The sequence below is a fragment of the Ursus americanus genome, chromosome X, assembly GCF_024610735.1.
Source record: "Ursus americanus isolate L20-20 chromosome X, mUrsAme1.1.p, whole genome shotgun sequence".
Lineage (NCBI taxonomy): Eukaryota > Metazoa > Chordata > Mammalia > Carnivora > Ursidae > Ursus > Ursus americanus.
In genome coordinates this window covers 33,026,599-33,047,159 of record NC_142164.1, presented here as the reverse complement: position 1 = coordinate 33,047,159, position 20,561 = coordinate 33,026,599, and the positions used below count along the sequence as shown (strand labels likewise).

Genomic DNA, 20,561 nt, shown 5'->3' with positions numbered 1-20,561 from the left:
CCATGACTATGAGACCCATGAGGGTACGAATATCTGTCTCACTCACCAGTGCATATCTGGTACTCAGGACACAATGCTTGGCATGTAACAGATATTGAGTATTTTCTAAATGATTTACAACTCAAGTATTAAGACATGCCATAGTGCCTAATGTTATTTCAAATTTTTCAAGACATTTCCCCATATAAGAAAAATAATTAAAATGCAAATATAAGCTAATAATTTACTATTCATATGTACACAGAAAACAGATATATACATATGCCATAGAGCAAATATAGTTTAAAATACAAAAATAAGCAAGTGAAGGATGCATGACAATTAATTCCTTAGGAGGAACACAGAACGTTATTTCCAAGAGGTGCTGTGATAGAATAAACATTTTTTGATGTTGGATATACTTAGTCTTCTAGATTTCCACCTATGACACAGGTAAATTTGGGCAGACTACTTAACCTCTAGACTAGTTTTCCTCATCTATAAAAGTAAAATAATTACAGTACCGATCTCACAGGGTTATTCTGAGGATTACATCAGATAATGCTTGAAAAGATACAGTATAATGCTATGCACATAGTAACAACTCACTAAATATTACATCTTATTTTTTAGTAGTTCCACATCAACCCATTGGGTCTGGCTGAAAAACACTTGGGTCTAGGCCACAAAGCAACACAACATTACTTGTGGTGTTCCCTTCTTTCCTTCCTGTAGATTAACCAGGCTGAAAAGTACAGAAGCAACATTAAAAAGCCACCTTGGTTTATGAAAAGATCCAGGAGAAAGAAAGACATTTCCCTTTGCATTTATCAGCACCAACTTGGCTGCTGATAGAAAAAACATTTGGAAATAACAGGTCAAATGAATAAAAGAGCAATTAAAGAATGATATCCCTACTGACATAAATCTTACCAATATGATTTTCAAATATCAAAAGCATCTAAAAACAAGTACAGAAAATAAGGAATGTATCCTTGTACCATATTGTTTGTTTAAAAACTAGGGGCGCCTGGGTGGCACAGCGGTTAAGCATCTGCCTTCGGCTCAGGGCGTGATCCTGGCGTTATGGGATCAAGCCCCACATCAGGCTCTTCCGCTATGAGCCTGCTTCTTCCTCTCCCACTCCCCCTGCTTGTGTTCCCTCTCTCGCTGGCTGTCTCTATCTCTGTCGAATAAATAAATAAAATCTTTAAATAAATAAATAAATAAATAAATAAATAAATAAATAATAATAAAATAAAAATACTTTTGAGAGGAGCCTGGGTGGCTCAGTCTGTTGAGCATCCGACTCTTAGTTTCAGTTCAGGTCATAATCTCATGGGTAGTGAGATGGAGCCCTGCATTAGGCTCCACGCTCAGTGTGGAGTCAGCTTGGAAATTATCTCCCTCTACCCTCCCCCCACTCGCACTCTCTCTCAAGTAAATAAATAAATCTTTAAAAAAATAAAAAATAGATAAACCTTTTTTAAAAATACTTTCGGTTAACATTTCCCTAGGACAAAAACTATCAGAGCTTCAGTGGCGCCTCGGTGGCTCAGTCCGTTAAGCTTCCCACTCTTGATTTCTGCTCAGGTCATGATCTCAGGGTCATGAGACGGAGCCCCATGTTGGGAGATTCTCTCTCTCCCTCTCCTGCCCCTCCCACCCTCAAGCTCTCTCTCTCACTATTAAAAAAAAAAAAAATCAGAGTTTCAGAGATGTATTAATGGTATATCTAAAATAAATCAAACCATAAACACAAAAGCATTACATTTAAACTAACGTGAAATATTCTAAAACTTCACACGGAGAAAGACTTCAAAAATGATTTCAAAATGTTATTTTTAGGAAAATATATAATTTTATGAAACATAGTCATATATAAAATAATTGACTAATATGTGAATATATTTTCTCCACATAAGTGTAATATACAATTATTCAAACTAAATAGGATTATTTCTCAAAGAAACAGAATTATTGGGACCAACTAGCAGAAATGAATTTTCAATGACAACTGTAATACTGGGAGGTAAATGTTAAAACTTAGATTGCAAAACATGAGCATGAAGAATGATAAATTTCAACAGCAAAATTTAATATTATGAACATATATTAAATAACTTTTTTAATGCATCAGCCAGAAACTGGCAACAGATTTATTTTATAAAGCTCCAAACAAAAAGACCGTGTCTTCATCATCTCTATTACCACTAGGACCTACAACAGCAACACCAGGTATGTAGTAAATGCTTGAAAAGTGGGGTTTTTTAATTATTGAAGTAGAATTATATATGTTATGCTAGTTTCAGGTGTATAACATATTGATTCATCATTTCTGTACAGTACTCAATGCTCACCATGATAAGTATAGTTACCATTTGCCACCATACAATGTTATTACAATATTATTGACTGTATTCCCTATGCTATACTTCTCATCCCTGTGGCTTATTTATAATTTGATGTTTGTCCCTCTTAATCCCCTTTATCTATTTCACCCATCCCCACACCCAACTTCCTCTGGCGGCCACCAGTTTGTTCTCTGTATTTAAGAATCTGGTTTTTTGTTTGTACGTTGTTTTTTGAATTCCACATACAAGTGAAATCATGTGGTATTTGTCTTTCTCTGACTTATATCACTTAGCATAATACTCTCAAGGTCCATCCATGTTGTCACAAAAGGCAAGATCCCATTCTTTTTTATGGCTAATATTCCATCTCTCTCTCTCTCTCTTTCTCTCTCTCTCACATACACACACACACCTTTATCCATTTATCTATCAATGGACACTTGGGCTGCTTCCATATGTTGACTATTGTAAATAATGCTGCAATAAACATAGAGATGCATATATCTTTTCAAATTAGCATTTTTGTTTTCTTTCAGTAAATATCTAGAAGTGAAATTATTGGATCATAGTATTTTTATTTTTAAATTTTTGAGGAACCTGCATAGTGTTTTCCACAGTGGCTGCACCAATTTACATTTCCACCAATAGTGCATGAGGGGTTCTCTTTTCTTCATGTCCTTGCCAACACTTGCTATTTCTTGTCCCTTTTTTTTCTAGCCATTCTGACTGATTTGAGGTGATATCTCATTGTGGTTTTGCATTTCCCTCATCATGAGTGATGTTGAGCATCTTTTCATGTGTCTGTTGGCCATCTGTATGTCCTTTTTGGAAAAATGTCTGTTCAGGTCCTTTGTTCATATTTTTTGATGTTTCAAATTTTCATTTAAATTCTAGTTAGTGGGGTTCCTGGGTGGCTCAGTCAGTTGAGCATCCGACTCTTGATTTCGGCTCAGGTCATGGTCTGGGGGTCATGGGATTAAGCCCTGAGTTAAACTCCATGCTCAGCAGGGAGTCTGCTTGAGATTGTCTCTCTCTCCACGTCCCTCTGCCCCTCTCCCCCACTCCCTCTTTCTCTCCCTCTCAAATAAACAAATCTTTTAAAGATAAATTCTAGTTAGTTAACATACAGTGCAATATTAGTTTCAGTAGAATTTAGTGGTTCATCACTTACATGTAACACCCACTCATCAAGAGTGCCCTCCTTAATACTTCATCCTTCTGCCCACCTCCCCTCCAGCAACCCTGTTTGTTCCCTATAGTTAAAAGTCTCTTATGGTTTGCCTCCCTCTATTTTTTTTCTATCCCCTATGTTCATCTGTTTTGTCTCTTAAACACCACATGAGTGAAATCATATGGTATTTGTCTTTCTGACTGACTTATTTTGCTTAGCATAGTACCCTATGGCTCCATCCATGTCATTGCAAATGGCAAGATTTCATTCTTTGTTATGGCTAATATTCCATTTTGTATATATACCACATCTTCTTTATCCATTCATCAGTTGGTGGACAGTTGGGCTCTGTCCATAATTTGGCTATTGTAGATAATGCTGCTATAAACATCAGGGTGCATTTGCCCCTTCAAATCAGCATTTTTGTATCCTATAGGTAAATATCTAGTAATGCAATTGCTGGGTCATAGGGTAGCTCTATTTTTTTAATTTTTTTAAAGAATTTATTTATTTACTTGAAAGAGAGAGAGCATGAACAGGGGCGGGGGAGAGGCAGATGGACAGACTCCCCATTGAGCAGGGAGCATGACACAGGGCTCAATCCCAGGGCCCTGAGATCATGACCTGAGCCAAAGGCAAACACTCAACTGAGTGAGTCACCCAGATGCCCCAAGGGTAGTTCTATTTTTAACTTTTTTTTTAAGATTTTTATTTATTCATTTGAGCATGAGCAGGGAGAGAGGCAGAGGGATGGAGAGAAGCAGATTCCCTGCTGAGCAGGGAGCCCAATGTGGGGCTCGATCCCAGGACCCTGGAATTATGACCTGAGCCGAAGGCAGACGATTAACCAACTGAGCCACCCAAGCACCCCTTTTTTTAACTTTCTGAGGAACCCCCATACTATTTTCCAGAGTGGGACCAGTTTGCATTTCCACCAACAGTATAAGTGGGTTCCCCTATCTCTGCATCCTTGCCAACACCTGTTGTTTCTTGTGTTGTTAATTTTAGCCATTCTGACAGGTGTGAGGTGGTATCTCATTGTAGTTCTGATTTGTATTTCTCTGATGATGAGTGATATTGAGTATCTTTTCATGTGTCTGTTAGCCATCTGGATGTCTTCTTTGGAAAAATGTCTAATCATGTCTTCTGCCCATTTCTTAACAGGATTATTTGTTGTTCGGGTGTTGAGTTTGATAAATTCTTTATAGACATTGCAGGAGGAAAGGATATTCAACGGAAAAAAAGACAGTCTCTTCAACAAATGGTGTTGGGAAAACTGGACAGTTACTTGCAGAAGAATGAAACTGGACCACTTTCTTACATGATACACAAAAAGAAATTCAAAATGGATTAAAAACCTACATGTGAGACAGGAAACCACCAAAATCTGAGAGGAGAACATGGGCAGTAACCTCTTTGACATTGGCCATAGCAACTTCTTACTAGACACATCTCCTGAGGCAATGGAAACAAAAGCAAAAATAAACCATTGGGACTTCATCAAGATAAAAAGCTTTTGCACAGTGAAGGAAACAATCAACAAAATAGGCAACTATCAGAATGGGAGAAGATATTTGCAAATGACATATCTGATAAAGGGTTAGTATCCAAAATCTATTAAGAACTTACCAACCTCTGCTCATTTGTTAATTGGATTGTCTGAGGTTTTTTAGTGTTGAGTTGCATAAGTTCTTCATATATTTTGGATATTAACCCCTTATTGAAACATCATTTGCAAATATATTCTCCAGTCAGTAGGTTGGTTTTTTGTTTTATGATTTCCTTCAATGTGGAAAAGCCTTTTATTTTGGTGTTGTCCCAATAGTTTATTTTTGCTTTTGTTTTCCTTGCCTGAGGAGACACATACATAAATGATGTTGCTAAGACCAATGTCCAAGAAAGTACTATTTCCTTTTTTCAGAGTTTTATAGTTTCATGTCTCACACATTTAGGTTTTTAATCCATTTTGAGGTTTTCTTTATTGAAAAGACTGTCTTTTCCCCATTGTGCTTTCTCCTTTGTCATAGATTAATTGACCATATAGGTATGGATTTATTTTTGGCCTCTGTGTCCTATAATTCTAGACCACAGCTTCCTAGTCTGAAGCATAGAAGAGCAGCAGTACACAAATTCTAAAATCTTTTATGGCATTAAATTTTTTATGATTATACCTAAGAGTGTATCATTAACTATTCCTTATACATAAAAAACCTGGAAATTTGGTGGTACCAAATAACAAGGAATTATAACAATATTTTGTATGTTGGTACCTTTGTACATTTGGTGTATTTGTACATTTTGTAAAAAAAATGTATATATTTCATACATGTTTCTTTACTAATGAGCATGATTATATACAATTAAGTGCAATTTTATAATTTGGGTTATAGCATTATACTAATTTCTAATACTAATCTTAAATTTTAAAGATTAAGAATGAGAGATAAACATAAGTAAAAACATATAAATTGCATTATTTATAATTCAATTATAAAAAGGCATCTAGTTTAATGCTCCACATGATTCTGCTCTCCCTCCCTTCTTTATATTTAATTATTAACCTTCCCATATTTTCTTCAGAGTAAATGAATCATCTTCCCACAGAAGACATTCGACTGCCCTTGGTAATTCAGGCGAACTTGGATTTTAATTTGTTTTTGAACGGACTATACCACGTGCTTTGGAAGGCATTAAAATAAATGACTCCAAATGTTTTAAGTCGTTTTAAGTCAATACAATTTACCATAAAAATGAATGAAAAAAATAAATACCTTTTCCAATTTGTTTGGTGGGGATATAATCTGTAATTGAAAATTACAAAAATTGGTATCAACTCTGATAAAAAAAAATCATAAATATATAAAATAAATACGTATTGTATATGGCTCAAATTTTACATTCATCATGGTAGCCTGAAAGAATGAGTATGCTTTGAGCTTAAAACCAAAAGGGGACTTGTTGCCTAGCAAGAGGAGAATGGACTAACATCAACACCATGAAAAATAGGTGTAGTTTTCTAAGCATTCCAAAAAAGAAAGGTGTTATATGTTAATAGTCGCTAATTTAACATTATATTAACTTGTTTGGATTTTATAAATATATGTCTTATTATTCATGTGACTAATTTACTTTTAAATTACATGGTCATGTGTGTTTAAAATAGATTTTTAAAAGAAAATAAAAATATGAAATAATATTAATCAGAGCATAAAGCACATCTTTTAAAACCATAAAAGAAGAGGGAGTTTATGGAAATGGGTCAAATAGATGATGGAGATTAAGGAGTGCACCTGTCATGAGCACCAGGTGATGTATAGATTTGTTGAATCACTACATTGTACACCTGAAACTAATAAAACACGTATGTTAACTAACTGGAATTAAAATAATAACTTAAAAAAATAATTAAATAAAACCATAAAAGAAAATCTAAAAGTCCTTAATAAAGTAGAACACAATTCAGAAAAGAGACCTATTAAAAAATGTTAAGTACTTGTTATAAAGACCTTGAAGCATCACGTAAAATATCAAACTACTATTGTATAATATAATAAACTGAAATCAATATAAAGCTTGAACAACCATACAGCCTTATTACTAAAACTGGTCACTCGACCAGCAGGATCAGCATCACTTGGGAGCTTCTTAGAAATGCAGAATCTCAAAGCCCATCCTTGAACTGTTGAATCAATTGTTATTTGGTCAATAAGGTCACTAGGTGATCCATATGCATATTATGTGTAAGAATCACTGTCCTATAGCATAATTTTAATTGTTACTTCATAAATTATACATTACTTTTTATTTCTTTGCATTAGAAGTGACTGCAATACACGAACAAAGTTCTAGAAAATTCAATTTGCTATCTGAAAAATCTATTTCTATTTATACATTTGCATATGTACACACCTAATATATTTCTCACTTATTCAGGTAGACGCTTGATGAATACTAATGGCATACAGTAAAAATGAATTAATTTTTTCTAATCTTAAAGTGGCAGGGTAATAAAATTATATATTTGAGAATCAAAGAAAATAGATTACAATAATTTCTTCAAATTTTTTAAAAGATCACATTTTATTTTTTTTTTTAAGATTTTATTTATTTATTTATTTGAGAGAGAGAGAGAGAGAGACAGCCAGCGAGAGAGGGAACACAAGCAGGAGGAGTGGGAGAGGAAGAAGCAGGCTCCCAGCGGAGGAGCCCAAGGCGGGACTGGATCCCAGACTGTCGGAGTCACGCCCTGAGCCGAAGGCAGACGCCTAATGACTGAGCCACCCAGGTGCCCCTAAAAGATCACATTTTAAAGAATCTTCTCTTTTTACAAATTATGGTAACTTTTAAATGATTCAATCGGCAACTTCCCATCCTAAACTACTGATGTCAGAATTCTCATAACTTCTAAAAACTCTGATTTTCCAATGTAGTTAAGACTCTACTTTGCTACAACAGCTAGAGCCTTGCACAAAACACAAACACACACTGTGGAAATTCTAAGCTATTTAAACACCATAAGCATAGGGATTTTGGTCATGTTTTAAAATACAGAAATAGAAGAGATTGTGCCTTAAGGAACAGAAGATATCTAGGCATTTCCAAATTAATTCAATATACAGTAAGGTATCAAAGGGAACCCAGTCTCTCAGAGCACTCTGGATGCTGAAATAGGTTCCTGAGATCCTTAGAACCATTCCATGTACAACATCAAAATTTATTAAAGCAAATAAAGACAATTCAAAATTCTGTGGTAAAATTAGAGTACTTTTCAAACAACTTATGCCAAATATTTACTTACTTAAGTACTTCTTTAAATCTGAGACTTTAGGGTGACTATAAAACAGGGGCAATATAATCTTTAATATTATTTACCTGAATAACCTTCCACTTTAAGGATGAGTAACAATTATGAATAAACGACAATCATGTTCATAAATATGTGGAATTTTTAAAAACTAGAATTACTTGAAAATGAAAGACTATTTTTTAATCAAATTGCTTAAGGTAATTCAATTATATACCTCACAGTAACATCTACAATACAAATAATCACAATTTGACCTATCCTATTTTTTATTTTATGTAAAGGTTTATCTGACACTTATATATATTAAGAGTTTAACTTATATAAAGGTGATTTATTTTGTGAAGATATCTTAGAAAATTATTGTGTTTTAAAGAAAACATTGTCTACTGAAAATAACACGATGTAAAGAGAATCTGGACTCTTAACTTACGTGGAATATCCTCTTGAAGTCTATTTTTCCATAGTAGAGAATATAGACACAAGCTACCAAATACCTAGAAAAGATGGATGCTGTGATATTGAGAGAAGAGGTAGAAAAGGAGAAAAGAAATCTCAGACTTTAATTTTTTCATTCAACTTTATCCACAGTTTGCATCGGTAATATACATTTAGTGTTCCATTTATTTTTAAATGCATCAGAAAATCAATTATGATAGATCTGTGACCAATACAAAGATTTCTGAATTCTTCAAAAAATTCACTTAGAAAAGTCAATAAACTAGCATTCTGTAGAGATAATTATTAAACAAATGGTAATGCATTTTTACTCCTTATTTCAATTCTAACATATCCAACATCACTTCTTTCTTGTGCCATACAGTAATAAAATTTAGCAGAAGTAGCTATCTACTACATTTTTTAGGGCCTAATAAAATATTTCAGTTTGATTAACCCTCTTCAAATCACAAATCCAATTCAAATAATTATAATCATTCTTAATTCAATAATTGATGAAGTAAAATAACTATAAAATAACCATAAAAACCCTTTAGAATAAAATTTATACTTATTTAAAAACTAATAAAAGAAATATATCAGAGCCTTGGTAAAATGTGTCCTTGGGGACTATGCTGAGAAACCGACTTAGAGGTGGTGTTGCCTTCTGGCAGTACAGTAAATAAACTAACATGATACAGCCCTCAGATGGCTCCATCTTAAATGGAATTTTGCTTTGCAGTAAAGAATGCTACAATAAGGTTCTGGTGTATCTTCCCTTTAAGGTAATAACTGACAAGTAAGTGAAATGCAATAAGGAAATGGCCTATAATTTCACTAATATTTCAATGATATGAAATAGGAAAATACTTGTAAAATAATTAACATCTAGGTTGATTATTAAGAGGACTCCTACAGCATGATAACTATGAAAGCAGTATGAATGATTGCTGTAGCTTTTACTGGTCATTTTATTTGTAACATTGTCAAATTTCTACAATAAAAACTAACAACTTAAGATATTTATTTGCCATTTCTTACCTTTATTACCCAAGTTTTCACTAGGGAGATTGATTATGCCAATGAAGTTTTTTTTAGATCCAACTGAAAAATAGTAACTAATTAGCTCAAATAGTTAAAGTAATAAATTACTAATAATTTAATTTTTAAACCTTATAGTCATAAGAAGCTTTAATTCTTTAAAAGCTCCAATTTCACACTTGGGGAATGTAAAGAACACATCTGTATTCTGATGCCACAATTTAATTATATGGCTTCATGCCAACTGATCAAAACTAGTTGAGTTGTTCCTAAAACAACCCTTACTATACCATTTGGCACACTAGTTTTTACCTTTTATATATACCCTTTGAAATACCCAGGCCAACACTTTTAATAAGTTGCATCCATATTAAGAGGTAACAAGTGCAAATAATCACATATTTAAGATATGGTACTTGCTTGGCTACTACAAAAGTAATTATACTAAGTTTCTCCTATAGCAAACTGAGTTATTCATTACAGTAATGTTTTTGAAAAATTCCTGCACTACTACCAACAAATTTATCCATCTCCAAATTAAACAAGGACTTGTAACATAGTATACTTATGAAAATATTTATAGAATGGTCTTTAATTCAACATCTTGTTAATTGAGGATCATAAGATTTACAGGATCCACGGATGGCCAGATTTCAAATAAAAATCTATTCTTCAATTGCTGCTCTCTGAATCTGAATAAAACTAATGGCAGCATACTGACATAATGTTACTGAAAGTCAAAACATAAACCCAAACTTTGGCAGTTTTATCAAAATGTCCTTGATAATTAGTACTTTGCTACTTCTCAAAAACCTTACTGCTTTGTGTAACATTTTCAATACAGAAATAAAATACTCTTCAAATAATACATTTTAAAAGATGATTAAGTTTTGCAAAATTAAATAGCATAAATTAAGCATATTAACATTGGGGTTTTTTTTGACAACATGACATAACCAATTTAAGGAAAACTGCAATGGACTAAATAAAAAACCACAAATGTCACAATGTGAGGCATATTTAAATCCTCACATATTACTGACCTTACAAAATCTACTAAAATATTTTAAAGTTCCATTGATTCCATTAATACATAAAAAGAAATTGCAAAAATGCTTAAGACTAAGAGTCATCAATTACACAGGCACTTCACATGTAAACAATCTACAGTACAACTGAAAATATTTTGGCACCAACCTATAATACTAAAAGAATTTAATATAAAGCCAGAGTTCTGCATTTTCTACTCATTTTTTTCTAGAAAACTAAGACCAAAGATTGAAGAAACTGTGTATAAACTAGAATCAGAAGTGTATTAAATAACTCAAATATAGTTTTAAATCGGTAAAAAAATGATTACCTCATCCAGGTGTTTACTAGTACGCTATGATATAAAAAATTAAACCTAATGTGATTATTAAATTGAAACCACATTTTAAATTTAGTATCAATCTGGTTTTTGAAAAATAATCAAGGTTATCAACTGACTTAGTAAAAAGAGAATTTGAATTTACCAAAAACTCTTATTAAGTTAATCCAGTTTCCCCCCCAAAAGAAGTTTGGGCAATTCAAATTTAATTTTGATGTTTTAACATGATTTTTTTAAACCTAAGGCTTGACCTAATAAAATTATTTTTGACTAGACATTCTTATCATGAATTTGAGATATTTGAAATCACTTCAAATAAATGCAACTATACACTTATAATTTTGAAATGTTACATCAAGCTGTAGAAAGCTGAGATGTCTTGGTTGTAGGTAATTCAAGAAGAGCCTGAACTGTGACACCAACTTTCACAAGACCTCTCTCTTCCAAAATATGATGAGGCAAACACAGTCTTTCCTGAAAAACAAAATAAATGATATCAGAACATTTGTTTTTTAATAGTGCAGTAAAGCCTAAACAAGTCAGAACTGGATTTTAAAAATGTTTCCCGTAAAACTTCAAGTAAAAAGTACACCATTCTAATTTAGTTAAATTCTAATGTTTTAATTCTCTTATTGAGGTGTAATTCACATGTAACAATCTATTGGTTTCAGGTGTAAAACATAATGATTTGAAATATGCATAGAGTATAATGCAAAATGATCACCACAATAAGTCTAGTACCATCCATCACAATACAAAGTTAACTTTTAGGATTTACTCTCTTGGCAACTGTAAGTATACTCTACAATATTACTGACTGTAGTCACTATGCAGTACATTATCTCCAGGACTTATTTTTTAACTGAAAGTTTGTACCTCTTGAGCCCCCATCACCTGATTTCACCTACTCTCCTCTGGCAAAAACCATTCTGTTCTCTGTATCTAAAATGTACATTTTGGGGCGCCTGGGTGGCACAGCAGTTAAGCGTCTGCCTTCATGATCCTGGCGTTGTGGGATCGAGCCCCACATCAGGCTCCTCCTCTATGAGCCTGCTTCTTCCTCTCCCACTCCCCCTGCCTGTGTTCCCTCTCTCGCTGGCTGTCTCTGTCTCTGTCAAATAAATAAATAAAATCTTTAAAATAAAATAAAATAAAATAAAATAAAATAAAATAAAATAAAATAAAATAAAATGTACATTTTGTTTCATTTTGTTTGTTCATTTGGTTTTTTTAGACTCCACATGTAAGTGAAAACATACAGCATTTGTTTTTCTCTGCCTGACTTAATTTGCTTATCATAATTTCCTCAAGGTCCACCCATGTCACAAATGGCAAGATTTCATTCTTCTTATGGCTGAGTAGTATTCCATTGTATATATATACCACATCTGTATTCATTCATCAGTTGATGGACACTTAGGTTACTTCAATATCCTGGCTATTGTAAATAATGCCACAATGATCACAGAAGTGCATATATCTCTTTGAACTGGTATTTTTATTTTCTTTGGATAAACACTCAGCAGTAGAATTGCTGGATCTTACGGCATTTCTATTTTTAATTTTTTGGGGAACCTGCATACGGTTTTCCGTAGTGGCTATACCAGTTTACATTCCCACCAACAGCATATGAGGGTTCCCTTTTCTCTACATCCTCACCAACATTTTGTCTTTTTGATGATAGCCATTCTAACAGATGTGAGATGATATCTCATTGTGTAAATTCTACTTCTAAAATGGCTGTTTCAATAGATTTTAATGATATCAGATTCTATTTTACAGGTACGGGATTCTATTTTACAGGTGTTTTGATGCGAGGTTGATCTGATCCATATAATAAGTAAATATTTTAAAAGTGAGACAGTCATGCTAGATGTTCCCTAAGCTCTTCTGTTGGAGTAGAAAGAGCGCTACATTTCCAGCCAAGACATTTAATATGGACATGCAATATGAAGTACTACAGGTAATAAAATTCCCTGAGACTCAGTTTCTTTATCCTGAAGCTAGAACCATGTGAGAAACAAAGTGAATAGTCTGGTGGTAGCAGTGCTTTGTAAACTCTTCAGTCCTGTACAAAACTGACCGCTCTGGTTCATTCATTCTACCAGTTCTGAGGTTCCATGGTCTCTGATATATGAAGAGATTCAGTACTTTTTTTTATCTTAAGGTTACTTCCCTCCAGCTTCTAGTGATGTTTTGTTAGTTCCTTAGATGCTTCTTAGTTCCAGTGACCTAGAATTTGATAAGTAACAACTACCTACTCCATGTGTCATTTGATCTTCACAATTCTATAAGAAAGAAGGTTTAGAAGCAACTTTGCATTACATCTCATTAGCCTTCACTGATCTTACTCTAACAGTCTTTCTTTTTTTTCTTCTTTTTTGTGAGTAATCTCTACTCCCAACGTGGAGCTCAAACTCATGGCCCCAAGATCAAGTGCCACATGCTCTACCGACTGAGCCAGCCGGGTGCCTGTCTTCTAACATTCTTAATGTTTTCAAGGGTTCTGTCCTCACCCCTTCTCTTTTATACTATATCCTCTCTTTGGTATTCTCAAAGCTTTATCAAAACTGCAAGGGTTAACTGAAGGTTTGCATGCATGTGTATACCAACAAATAAATTTGGTAGCTATTTCTGAAGAAAAACGATGCAGCCCACTGCTTCAGTTGGGACACACATTCATCTCAGGAAAATAGCTAGTAAGGGATAGAGTGAATGGCAAACAGACCATCTACAGGACGCATCTGGTTTATAACTGTATTATACTTGGTTAGCACAGTATTTTACAAATCTAGAAACATTACATTTTTTAAATTTTTTATTTATTTATTTGAAAGGGAGGGAGGCAGAGGGAGAGGGAAAGAAAGAATCCCAAGCAGACTCCCTGCTGAGCGGGGAGTCCCATGCAGGCCTCTATATCAGGACTGAAATCATGACCTGAGCTGAAATCAAGAGTCAGTTGTTTAACTGACTGAGCCACCCAGCAGTCCCAAAATATTATTTTTTTAATCCACTGTTTCTTTTTTTTAAAGATTTTATTTATTTATTTGAGAGAGAGAGCAAGCAAGCACAAGCAGGGGGAGCATCAGGCAGACGAAGAGGGAGAAGCAGGCTCCCCACTGAGCAGGGAGTCCGACCCTGGGATCATAACCTGACCTGAAGGCAGACACTTAACCAAGTGAGCCACCCAGGTGCCCCTAAATCCACTGTTTCTTGAAACATGGGAAGCCTTGGCAAGTCTGGGCTCCTATTCCCAAATAGTAACAACTATATCTTCTATCCTGATGACTTTCAAACCTTTATTTCCTGCCATGATCTCTCTACTGAGCTCTGGATACAAATATGAACTTGATATAGCCAAATGAATGTTCAACAAACATATCAAAATCAATGTATCCACAGCAGAATTATTCCATCACTAAATTAACTTGTCCTTTTACATTATACCACAGCCAGTAATACACTATTCAATCTCTCTCAACATAAACCTGAGAATCATAATAATCTTTTTTCTTTCATAATAATCTTTTCTTTCTTCCTTATTCCCATAAACCATTCACCAAATACTACTGGTAAAACCCCATCTATCAGAAGCATTCTCAAAAGCTATCTTCTTATCTCCATTTTTACAACAATATTTGTTGCCCTCCTAACGTTTTGCTTATTTATTCAAATAACCACTGAAATGTCAGAAAAGAAAATAAGGTTTCAAATCAATGACCTCAGCCTCCACCTTAGAAGATGGAAAAAGAACAAATCAAACCAATGGCAAGCAGAAAGAAAGAACAAATGAAGTTGAGAGAGGAAAACAATAAAATAAAACCCAGAAAAAATATCAGTGAAACCAAACATTAGTTCATTGAGAAAATTTCTAAAAATTCATAAACCTCTACCTGGGTTAATCAGAAAAAGAGAAAATACATAATTTACCAATATCAGGAATAAGAGAAATAACATCACAAGAGATTCTACAAATACTAAGTTGATAATAAGGGGACATTATAAGCAACTTTATAAGAATAAGAAATAGACAAATTCTTTGAAGGATAGTATACCGAAGCTTGTGCAAAAAGACATAGAAAACCAGAACAGCCCTGTATCTATTAAAGAAATTAAAATTGTAGTTAAAAACATCCCCACAACGAAAACCCTTGGCCCAGATGGATTCATTAAAGAATTTGACTAAATATTTTAAAAGGAAATAATATCAATTCTACACAAAATCTTCAGGAAAAGTGAAGAATAGGGAATATTTCCTAAGCTATTCCATGATATCAACATTATCTTGACAGTAAAAGTCAGGCAAAGATATTAAAATAAAAGAAAACTAAAGACCAATATCCCCATGAACATAGATGTAAAAAGTCTAAACAAAATTTTAGCAAACTGAATTCAACAATATAAAAACAACAAAATCTATGATGACCAAGGTTTATCCCAGGAATCCAGGTTTGAGTTAATATTTTAAAATCAACCAAGCTAAGCCACAATATTGTGAAAGAAAAAGGATGTTATCATCTCAGTAGTTGTAGAAGAAGCATTTGACAATATTCAACATCCACTACTGATAAGAACTCTCAGTAACTAGGAACAGAAAGGAATTTTCTCAACCTGATACAGTTCACCTCTAAAAAAAACCAACAGCTAACATTTGCAAATCATAGATCTCATAAAGTACTTATATCTGGATTATATTAAAAACACCTAAAACTCAATAACAAAAAGTGAATATTCCAATTAACAAATGGGCAAAGGATTTGAAAAGATATTTTTCCAAAGAATATATACAAATGTCAATAACCACATGAAAATATGTCCAACATCATTAGCCATTAGGAAATGTTAATTAAAACCACAATGAGATACCTACCAGTTCAAACCACTAGGATGGTTAAAATCAAAAAAGTAAACAATAATTATTTTTGATGAGAATGTGGACAAATTAGAATCCTCAAACACTGCTGGGGGAAATGTAAATTGGAAAAAATTTGGCAGTTCCTCAAAGATAAACACAGAGTGACCATATAACCTAGCAATTCCACTCCCAGGTATATAACAAAGAAAGCTGTAACAAGTGTGTCAAAACAAAATTTGTTCATGACTGTTCACAGCAGCATTATTGATAATAAACGATGAGTGAAATCAGCCCAAATGTCCATCAACTTATGAATTACAAATAAAATGTGGTATTTACATACAATAAAATACTCAAAGAATTTAAGTACTGCTTTATGCTACAACATGGATGAACCTTGAAAACCTTATACAAAATGAAAAAAGCAGACACAAACGATCCCATATTGTATGACTTCATTTATATGTAATGTCTAGAATAGGCAAATCCATAGAGACAGAATGGTGGGGGAAATGGGAAGGGAGACTACTAATGGGTAAGAGGTTTCTGGGGTGATAAAAATATTCTAGGGGAGGAGCTAAGATGGCAGAGTATGAGGCTTGCCTCATTACTGGAACACAGCTAGATAAATATCAAATCATTCTGAATACCCAAGAAATCGATCTGAGGACTGAAAAAATGCACAACCAGAGGGAGAGAGGAGGCCACATCATGGAAGATCAGAGGTGCGGAGGCGAGGTTTGGGGGAGAAAAGAATCTTGAGTGCTGCAGGAGGAAGAAGCCCTGGTCACAGAGAGAGGTGAGAGAGAGAGGAGCACACAGGGGATCACACAAGGAAAATAATTCCCCAAAGCCACTGACAGGGAAAAGGAGAGAGGCTGATTCTGGGGACTTGGTGCAATCAGTGGGGCTCAAATACTGGCGTTTTAGAGGTCTGTGGCATGGCTGGTATAAAGCCTTGAGGGTGCTGCACTGCTACTGTAGAGAACACAAGCAGCTAACCCGGGGGCAGACTGCGTAATCTGTGGTTCCCCTTCTTGGAGCACATCTGAGAGTGGTGGCATTGCCTCTTCAAGGACAAAGGAGCAGACAGGCATCATTTCCCTTCCCTGCCCCTCAGCACTGAGACACCTGATGAGGGCAGCTAACCAGGACACTGGCCCTTCAGTGCGCTTTGCTCCAAACCCCACACTCCTGCACTCTGGTACAACTGCCCTTCTGGGTCAAACCCGCATCAAAGCTAGCCCAGCGAGACCCTCCCCCAGAAGACCAGCACAGGTCCCCCCCACACCTGGTCCCTACAGTTTGGAGGATTAAAACTCAGTTGACCTGGCTAGGACAGAGTCCAAAGTACACTGCGCTGCTCCAGGAAGGCAAGCAACCCGGACACTGTGAAAACAGCAATCTGAAAAACACCTAGGGCACATGAAGGAAATTATTCACTCTTCTCTGAGGTCTTCCCTGAGAACAGCAAGAACTCCCCTCACCTCTCTGGGGACAAAGGAGCTGGCTGGTGCCATTTCATGCCCCCACCCCTCCACATAAACTAACTTCAGTAAGCAGCACAGTGCCAACAATGGTTGCCTAAATTGCTTACACCAAGCCCCATCATCATGTGCTCTTCTGGTACTGCTTTTCTAGGACAAGTGTGCCTGAGAACCCAGAGCAGCACAGGCCCCTCCCCCAGAAGACCAGCACAAACCCCCCACATACACCATATCTACTGACCATAAAACTCTGCAAAGCTTCAGCTCTAGTGGAAATAGCATCAGGTCTCTTTTAACAAGCAGACCAGAACACACCTAGTTAAAACTCGCCACACTCTGGCCAAGGTCCAAATATACTCCCCACTGCAAGCAAGGAGAAACTCTGCAGAGGACTGATTTGAGGGAGAGAGCAGCCATAACACAGTAGCAGACTGCCCGCAGCATATACCAGAGACACTTCCTGAAGAGCCAGGCCCTGGACATTATATGACCTCTTTTTCATAAACCCTTTCATCTCAGAAGCAGGAAAGATAATAGGCTTTCCTAATACAGAGACCTAGACAAAATGCCAAGATGGAAGATTTCATCACAAAAGAATGAACAAGAAAAGGTCAGGGCCAGGGATCTAATTAAAACAGATATTAAGTAATATGCCTGATCCAGAATATAAAACAACAATTATAAGGATACTAGCTGGGCTTGAGAAAAGCATAGAAGACATCAGGAAGACCCTTACTGCAGAGGAAAAGAGCTTAAAACCAGTGAGGCCAAAATGAAAAATGAAATAACTGAGATTCGAAACATATGGGTGTAATTACCACAAGGATAGAAGAAGCAGAGGAACAAAACAAGTGATATATAAGACAGAATTATGAAAAATAATGACGCTGATCAAAATAAGGTAAGAAAGGGGCGCCTGGGTGGCTCAGTCGTTAAGCGTCTGCCTTTGGCTCAGGGTGTGATCCCGGCGTTCTGGGATCAAGCCCCACATCAGGCTCCTCTGCTGGAAGCCTGCTTCTTCTTCTCCCACTCCCCCTGCTTGTGTTCCCCCTCTCGCTGGCTATCTCTATCTCTGTCAAATGAATAAATAAAATCTTTAAAAAAAAAATAAGATAAGAAAAATCTTGGATCACGAAAGTATATTAAGGAAACTCAGTGACTCCATGAAACGTAATAATAATCATATCATAGGAGTCCAAAAAGGAGAGAAAAAGGGGCAGAAGGTTTATTTGAGTAAATTATACCTGAAAACTTCCCTAATCTGGGGAAGGAAACAGACCGAGGAGGCACAGAGAACTCCTATCGAAATCAACAAAAGCAGAGGTGCGTGGGTGGCTCAAGCATCCAACTCTTGGTTTCAGCTCAGATCATAATGGCAGGGTCATGAGATTGAGCCCCCCATTGGGCTCCATGCTCAGCACGGAGTCTGCTGGAGGTTCTCTCCTGCTCCCTCTACTCTCCCTCAGGAAGATAGATAGATAGATAGATAGATAGATAGATAGATAGATAAATAAATAAATAAATACAATCCAAATAAACAAACAAAATCCTTTTTAAAAAATCAACGAAAGCAAGCCAACACCAAGCCATATCGTAGTTAAATTTGTGAAATATAGAGATAAAGTAAAAATCCTAAAAGAACCAAGACAAATTAAGTCCCTAACTTATAAGGAAAGACAAATAAAGTTAACAGAAGATGTCTCCACAGAAACTTGGCAGGCCAGAAGAAAGTGACATGATATATTCAAAGTGCTGAATGGGAAAAATCTGCAGCAAAGAATATTCTATCCAGCAAGGCTATCAATCAAAATAGAAGGAGAGATAAAGAGTTTCCTAGAAAAACAAAAACTAGGTGTTGGTGACCACTAAGCCAGCCCTTCAAGAAACATTAAAGGGGGGGCGCGCCTGGGTAGCGCAGTCGTTAAGCGTCTGCCTTCAGCTCAGGGCGTGATCCTGGCGTTCCGGGATCGAGTCCCACATCAGGCTCCTCCGCTGGGAGCCTGCTTCTTCCTCTCCTACTCCCCCTGCTGTGTTCCCTCTCTCGCTGGCTGTCTCTCTGTCACATAAATAAATAAAAATCTTTTAAAAAAAGAAAAAAAGAAACATTAAAGGGGATTCTGGAGTGGAAAACAAAGACAAAAAGCAATAAAGACAAGAAAGGAACAGAGAAAATCTCCAGAAACAATGACAAAACAAGTAATAAAATTGTACTAAATTCATATCTATCAACAATTGCTCTGAATGTAAATGGACTAAAAGCTCCAATCAAAAGACAGAGGGTGTCAGAATGAATAAAAAACAACACCCATCTATATGCTGCCTACCAGAAACTCATTTTAAACCTAAAGACACCTACAGACTGAAGGTGAGGGGATGCAGAAACACTGAACACGCTAACGGATGCCAAAAGAAAGCAGGAGTAGCAATAGTTACATCAGAAAAACTAAATTTTAAACCAAAGACTGTAACATGAGACGAAGAAGGGAATTATAATAAAGGGGTCGATCCAACCAGATCTACAATTGTAAATATTTATGCCCCCACCTTGGGAACACCCAAATATGCAAAACAGTTAACAACAAATATAAAGGAACTCATTGGTAATAATAAAATAATAATAGAGGACTTTAACACCCCACTTACAGCAATAGACACATTATCTAAACAGAAACTCAACAAGGAAACAATGCCTTTGAATGACCCAATGGAACAGAGGGACTTAAGAGATATATCCAGAACATTTCATCCTAAAGCAGAATACACTCTCTTTTCAAGTGCAAACTGGAAATTCTCCAGAATAGATCATATACTAGGTCACAAATCAGGCCTCAACAAGTACAAAGTGATGGACATTGAGGCTCCTGGGTGGTTCAGCTGGTTAAGCATCTGCCTTCAGCTCAGGTCATGATCCCAGGGTCCTAGGATGGCCCTGCATAAGGCTCCCTGCTCAGAGGGGAGTCTGCTTCTCCCTCTGCCTCCCTCCCCACCAGACTGTGCTCATGCCCATGCTCTCTATTAAATAAAATCTTAAAAAAAAAAAAAAAAAAAAAAGACTGACATCAT

The 20,561-nt window shown here is 35.6% G+C and overlaps 1 protein-coding gene across 8 annotated transcripts in view; it reads right to left on the bottom strand.

Annotated features, from left to right (window-relative positions):
* Positions 1-1,912: 1,912 nt before the first annotated feature.
* Positions 1,913-20,561, bottom strand: part of LRCH2 (leucine rich repeats and calponin homology domain containing 2) — a 115,886-nt gene continuing 97,237 nt past the window's right edge. For 3 of the 8 annotated variants that reach the window (XM_087860226.1, XM_087860223.1, XM_087860225.1), the window contains one exon: positions 8,870-11,630. In XM_087860226.1, coding sequence (XP_087716352.1) covers positions 11,511-11,630 — 120 coding nt within the window. In that variant the 3' untranslated portion in view covers positions 8,870-11,510. Of the gene's footprint in view, positions 6,306-7,635; positions 8,822-8,869; positions 11,631-20,561 lie in introns of those variants that run through there. The other 5 variants (XR_015723447.1, XR_015723448.1, XR_015723446.1 and 2 more) reach the window with 5 other exon arrangements.